This window comes from Salmo trutta, unplaced genomic scaffold (assembly GCF_901001165.1).
Source record: "Salmo trutta unplaced genomic scaffold, fSalTru1.1, whole genome shotgun sequence".
Taxonomy (NCBI): domain Eukaryota; kingdom Metazoa; phylum Chordata; class Actinopteri; order Salmoniformes; family Salmonidae; genus Salmo; species Salmo trutta.
In genome coordinates this window covers 1055749-1061748 of record NW_021823195.1, presented here as the reverse complement: position 1 = coordinate 1061748, position 6000 = coordinate 1055749, and the positions used below count along the sequence as shown (strand labels likewise).

The following is a 6000-nucleotide window of genomic DNA, read 5'->3' as shown; positions in this document are numbered from 1 at the left end:
AGCTGGCCCCTCTTTACCCCAGCCCTTTCAGCTGGCCCCTCTTTACCCCAGTCCTTTCAGCTGGCCCCTCTTTATCCCAGCCCTTTCAGCTGGCCCCTCTTTACCCCAGCCCTTTCAGCTGGCCCCTCTTTACCCCAGTCCTTTCAGCTGGCCCCTCTTTATCCCAGCCCTTTCAGCTGGCCCCTCTTTACCCCAGCCCTTTCAGCTGGCCCCTCTTTACCCCAGTCCTTTCAGCTGGCCCCTCTTTACCCCAGCCCTTTCAGCTGGCCCCTCTTTACCCCAGCCCTTTCAGCTGGCCCCTCTTTACCCCAGCCCTTTCAGCTGGCCCCTCTTTACCCCAGCCCTTTCAGCTGGCCCCTCTTTACCCCAGCCCTTTCAGCTGGCCCCTCTTTACCCCAGTCATTTCAGCTGGCCCCTCTTTACCCCCGAGTCCTTTCAGCTGGCCCCTCTTTACCCCAGTCCTTTCAGCTGGTCCCTACTAAACAACAAGTGTAAATTTTAACAGTAGTGTAACGGCTGAAACAAACACAAAGCTTGTTTGGTCAAGAGTCCCTACTCTGTTGAAGAGCTGAACTGATTTGTTTTGGATGCAGGGCTGCGGATTAGAGCCAGTTTCCTCCTCCTCCTCCTCCTCTTCCTCCTCCCTCTATTCCCTGACCTCTGGATGTGGTTCTGCAGCAGCGGAGAGACAGATTAGTGGACCTCAGCGTTAATACTGTCCTGTTGTCATCACTATAGCAATACGAATGTGAATAGCTGCTTATTAGAACCTCTTTCAGGGTTTTTTTTGTTGTTGTTGAATAAACTGGGTGAAAATTAAGTCTTTAATTTAAATGTGTACCTACGTTAAGTTGTTCGTCTGTGTCGTTCAGGCTATCTACTACCTGACGTTGTATTATCATCCATTGCGATTTGAGCCTATTTTCTCTCCCTGTCACACAGGGCCCTGAACAGCAGTATGGACTACGAGAGACCCAATGTTGAGACCATTAAGTGTGTAGTGGTGGGGGACAACGCCGTAGGGAAGACACGGCTGATCTGCGCTCGGGCCTGCAACACCACTCTGAACCAGAACCAGCTACTGGCCACACACGTCCCTACGGTCTGGGCTATAGACCAGTACCGAGTCTGTCAAGAGGTACAATACTTAACCCTTAACCCCTGACCCCTAACCCCAACACACGTCCCTACGGTCTGGGCTATAGACCAGTACAGAGTTTGCCATTACCTGTCTCTCTACACTGCAGATCAAACAGCCCCACCTGTCATTAAACAGCCCCACCTGTCGTTAAACAGCCCCACCTGTCGTCAAACAGCCCCACCTGTCGTCAAACAGCCCCACCTGTCGTCAAACAGCCCCACCTGTCGTCAAACAGCCCCACCTGTCATTAAACAGCCCCACCTGTCGTCAAACAGCCCCACCTGTCGTCAAACAGCCCCACCTGTCGTTAAACAGCCCCACCTGTCGTTAAACAGCCCCACCTGTCCCTGTCGTTAAACAGCCCCACCTGTCGTCAAACAGCCCCACCTGTCGTCAAACAGCCCCACCTGTCGTCAAACAGCCCCACCTGTCATTAAACAGCCTTGTTAGGAAGCCTGTCCCTTTCAGAACTCAGCGATGATGTCACAGCTATCTCCAAACTGGCATAGTGTTCAGTTCATTACCAAGTGCAGCTCGCCACATACTGCCGTCAACACAAATCTGACCAATTTATTCATCACTGCGTGAATACCGGAACTGTACGGTATATGTTTTACTAGAACTGCCTCTCTAACAGGAGAACAATCTCCATAACTTCACCTACTCAATCAGTGTGTAAATTAAAGGCATCACCCTCTAATTCAAGACCTACTTGATCGCTCAGCCCCGCCTGTCATCGCTCACCCCCCCGCCTGTCATCGCTCACCCCCTCTGCTTGTCATCGCTCACCCCCCTGCCTGTCATCTCTCACCCCCCTGTCATCGCTCACCCCCTGCCTGTCATCGCTCACCCCCTGCCTGTCATCTCTCACCCCCTGCCTGTCATCTCTCACCCCCTGCCTGTCATCGCTCACCCCCTCCGCTTGTCATCGCTCACCCCCCTGCCTGTCATCTCTCACCCCCGCCTGTCATCGCTCACCCCCCTGCCTGTCATCGCTCACCCCCTGCCTTTCATCTCTCACCCCCCCTGTCATCGCTCACCCCCTGCCTGTCATCGCTCACCCCCGCCTGTCATCGCTCACCCCCCTGCCTGTCATCGCTCACCCCCTGCCTTTCATCTCTCACCCCCCCTGTCATCGCTCACCCCCTGCCTGTCATCGCTCACCCCCTGCCTGTCATCGCTCACCCCCTGCCTGTCATCTCTCACCCCCTGCCTGTCATCTCTCACCCCCGCCAGTCATCTCTCACCCCCGCCAGTCATCGCTCACCCCCTGCCTGTCATCTCTCACCCCCTCTGTCATCTCTCACCCCCCCCTGTCATCGCTCACCCCCTGCTGTAGGTGTTGGAGCGCTCCAGGGATGTGGTGGATGAGGTCTAATATGTGTCTCTCTGTAGGTGATGGATCGCTCCAGGGATGTGGTGGATGAGGTCTAATATGTGTCTCTCTGTAGGTGTTGGAGCGCTCCAGGGATGTGATGGATGAGGTCTAATATGTGTCTCTCTGTAGGTGATGGAGCGCTCCAGGGATGTGATGGATGAGGTCTAATATGTGTCTCTCTGTAGGTGTTGGAGCGCTCCAGGGACGTGGTGGATGAGGTCAGTGTGTCTCTCAGGCTGTGGGACACCTTCGGAGATCATCATAAAGACAGACGCTTCGCATACGGAAGGTAAGACTGACACATGGGGCTGAGACTGGGGATGGGCTGAGGAGTATTTTTCTGGAATGGCTAAGGTCAGCCATTCTACTGGAGCTCTGTTAGATGATGGGCCATAGGGCTCCACTAGTAATACTATATAGACAGAATACTGTATGGACAGAATACTGTATGGTCAGAACCTGTAGACAGAATACTGTATTACATTTTGGTCATTTAGCAGACGCTCTTATCCAGAGCGACTTACATGCATACATTTCATGAATGCATATATTTCATGCATTTTTTGTACTGGCCCCCCGTGGGAATCGAACCCACAACCCTGGCATTGCAAACACCATGCTCTACCAACTGAGCCACAGGGAAGTCTAGACGTGAGTCCTGATGTATTTGGCATGGACTGATGGCTGCATGCATAGTGTAGTGATCCTGTCTACTGAGCCGTATTACATGTTAACCCTATTGGTGCGATGCCAGATTCCCTTCTCTGGCCCTCGGGGACACTCAAATATTCATCTGGTTTTGACTTCCTGTAAATTAGTTCTCTCGATCTTAGTATATCCGACTGTGTGATCCTTAAATGATGCACCCGGACGGTCTTAATGGGACTGGTGCCTCCGAAGAGGTTTCACTGATTGGTGGATTGATCGTTGTCAAGCTGCCATCAGCGTAACATCTCTGTTGATGTCAGCGAGACATCAGGTCGGTCTGTTTACCTAGAAGGCAGTTTAAACCCTGACCCCTCTAATCATTCATTATAACCTCTGTTATAACTGCTCACTACCTGACACAGTTTAAACCCACACCCCTCTAATCATTCATTATAACCTCTGTTATAACTGCTCACTACCTGACACATTGATCTGTCTGTTTACCTAGAAGGCAGTTTAAACCCACACCCCTCTAATCATTCATTATAACCTCTGTTATAACTGCTCACTACCTGACACATTGATCTGTCTATCTAGAAGGCAGTTTAAACCAACACCCCTCTAATCATTCATTATAACCTCTGTTATAACTGCTCACTACCTGACACATTGATCTGTCTGTCTGTTTACCTAGAAGGCAGTTTAAACCCACACCCCTCTAATCATTCATTATAACCTCTGTTATAACTGCTCACTACCTGACACATTGATTTCTGAGTCTAATCAAGGTGTACTGGTTCTAGACCCCATTTCTAAGTTCTGTTTTTGGCACCTGAGCCCAGGTTTGAGTGAGAGGGGACTTGGTTATCACTTGTTTGCCTTAGTTTCTGTCTTAAGACTTAAAATCGTTGTACTTAAAGGCATTGGCACATCGTGTTATGATGTGAAAACACGATATTCAACAACACCTCAAGAATATGAGTTGGCCATAAATACTCCAGAGGACAAACTGTACCTAGTACTGTTGTTGTGTTGTGTACCTGTTTGGTTATAGGGTTAGTATAGTATAGTATCTAACCCTAACCCTATAGGGTATATATATTATAGGCCTTCTACAGTATGATCTTAATGCAGGCCTTGGCCACGACAATACACTGTGTCCTTGGCAGTGAGTAGATCCAGGGTATGACTGGCAGTGAGTAGATCCAGGGTATGACTGGCAGTGAGTAGATCCAGGGTATGACTGGCAGTGAGTCTGTCCAGGGTATGACTGTGGCAGTGAGTAGATCCAGGGTATGACTGGCAGTGAGTAGATCCAGGGTATGACTGGCAGTGAGTAGGTCCAGGGTATGACTGTGGCAGTGAGTAGATCCAGGGTATGACTGTGGCAGTGAGTAGATCCAGGGTATGACTGGCAGTGAGTAGATCCAGGGTATGACTGGCAGTGAGTAGATCCAGGGTATGACTGGCAGTGAGTAGATCCAGGGTATGACTGGCAGTGAGTAGATCCAGGGTATGACTGGCAGTGAGTAGATCCAGGGTATGACTGGCAGTGAGTAGATCCAGGGTATGACTGGCAGTGAGTAGGTCCAGGGTATGACTGGCAGTGAGTAGGTCCAGGGTATGACTGTGGCAGTGAGTAGATCCAGGGTATGACTGTGGCAGTGAGTAGATCCAGGGTATGACTGTGGCAGTGAGTAGATCCAGGGTATGACTGGCAGTGAGTAGATCCAGGGTATGACTGGCAGTGAGTAGATCCAGGGTATGATTGTGGCAGTGAGTAGATCCAGGGTATGACTGGCAGTGAGTAGATCCAGGGTATGACTGGCAGTGAGTAGATCCTGGGTATGACTGGCAGTGAGTAGATCCAGGGTATGATTGTGGCAGTGAGTAGATCCAGGGTATGATTGTGGCAGTGAGTAGATCCAGGGTATGACTGGCAGTGAGTAGATCCAGGGTATGACTGGCAGTGAGTAGATCCAGGGTATGATTGTGGCAGTGAGTAGATCCTGGGTATTACTGGCAGTGAGTAGATCCATGGTATGATTGTGGCAGTGAGTAGGTCCAGGGTATGATTGTGGCAGTGAGTAGGTCCAGGGTATGATTGTGGCAGTGAGTAGATCCAGGGTATGACTGGCAGTGAGTAGATCCAGGGTATGACTGTGGCAGTGAGTAGATCCAGGGTATGACTGTGGCAGTGAGTAGATCCAGGGTAAGACTGGCAGTGAGTAGATCCAGGGTATGACTGTGGCAGTGAGTAGATCCAGGTTATGACTGTGGCAGTGAGTAGGTCCAGGGTACCCTGGAGTAGATCCAGGGTACCCTGGAGTAGATCCAGGGTATGACTGTGGCAGTGAGTAGATCCAGGGTACCCCTGGCAGTGAGTAGATCCAGGGTATGACTATGGCAGTGAGTAGATCCAGGGTATGATTGTGGCAGTGAGTAGATCCAGGGTATGATTGTGGCAGTGAGTAGATCCAGGGTATGATTGTGGCAGTGAGTAGATCCAGGGTATGACTGGCAGTGAGTAGGTCCAGGGTATAACTGGCAGTGAGTAGGTCCAGGGTATGATTGTGGCAGTGAGTAGGTCCAGGGTATGATTGTGGCAGTGAGTAGATCCAGGGTATGATTGTGGCAGTGAGTAGATCCAGGGTATGATTGTGGCAGTGAGTAGATCCAGGGTATGATTGTGGCAGTGAGTAGATCTAGGGTATGATTGTGGCAGTGAGTAGATCTAGGGTATGACTGGCAGTGAGTAGATCCGGAGACATGTTGGACAAAACCCACTGAGTGGATGATGTCTCCGAAAGCCTTTTGGAGTGGGTCTGTGGAC

The 6000-nt window shown here is 50.7% G+C and overlaps 1 protein-coding gene across 1 annotated transcript in view; it reads left to right on the top strand.

Moving 5' to 3' along the window:
• LOC115189576 (rho-related BTB domain-containing protein 1) overlaps positions 1-6000 on the top strand; it is a 28106-nt gene that overhangs the window by 4422 nt on the left and 17684 nt on the right. The window contains exons 2-3 of the mRNA XM_029748193.1: positions 943-1138; positions 2705-2808. Coding sequence (XP_029604053.1) covers positions 959-1138; positions 2705-2808 — 284 coding nt within the window. The 5' untranslated portion in view covers positions 943-958. The remainder of the gene's footprint in view (positions 1-942; positions 1139-2704; positions 2809-6000) is intronic.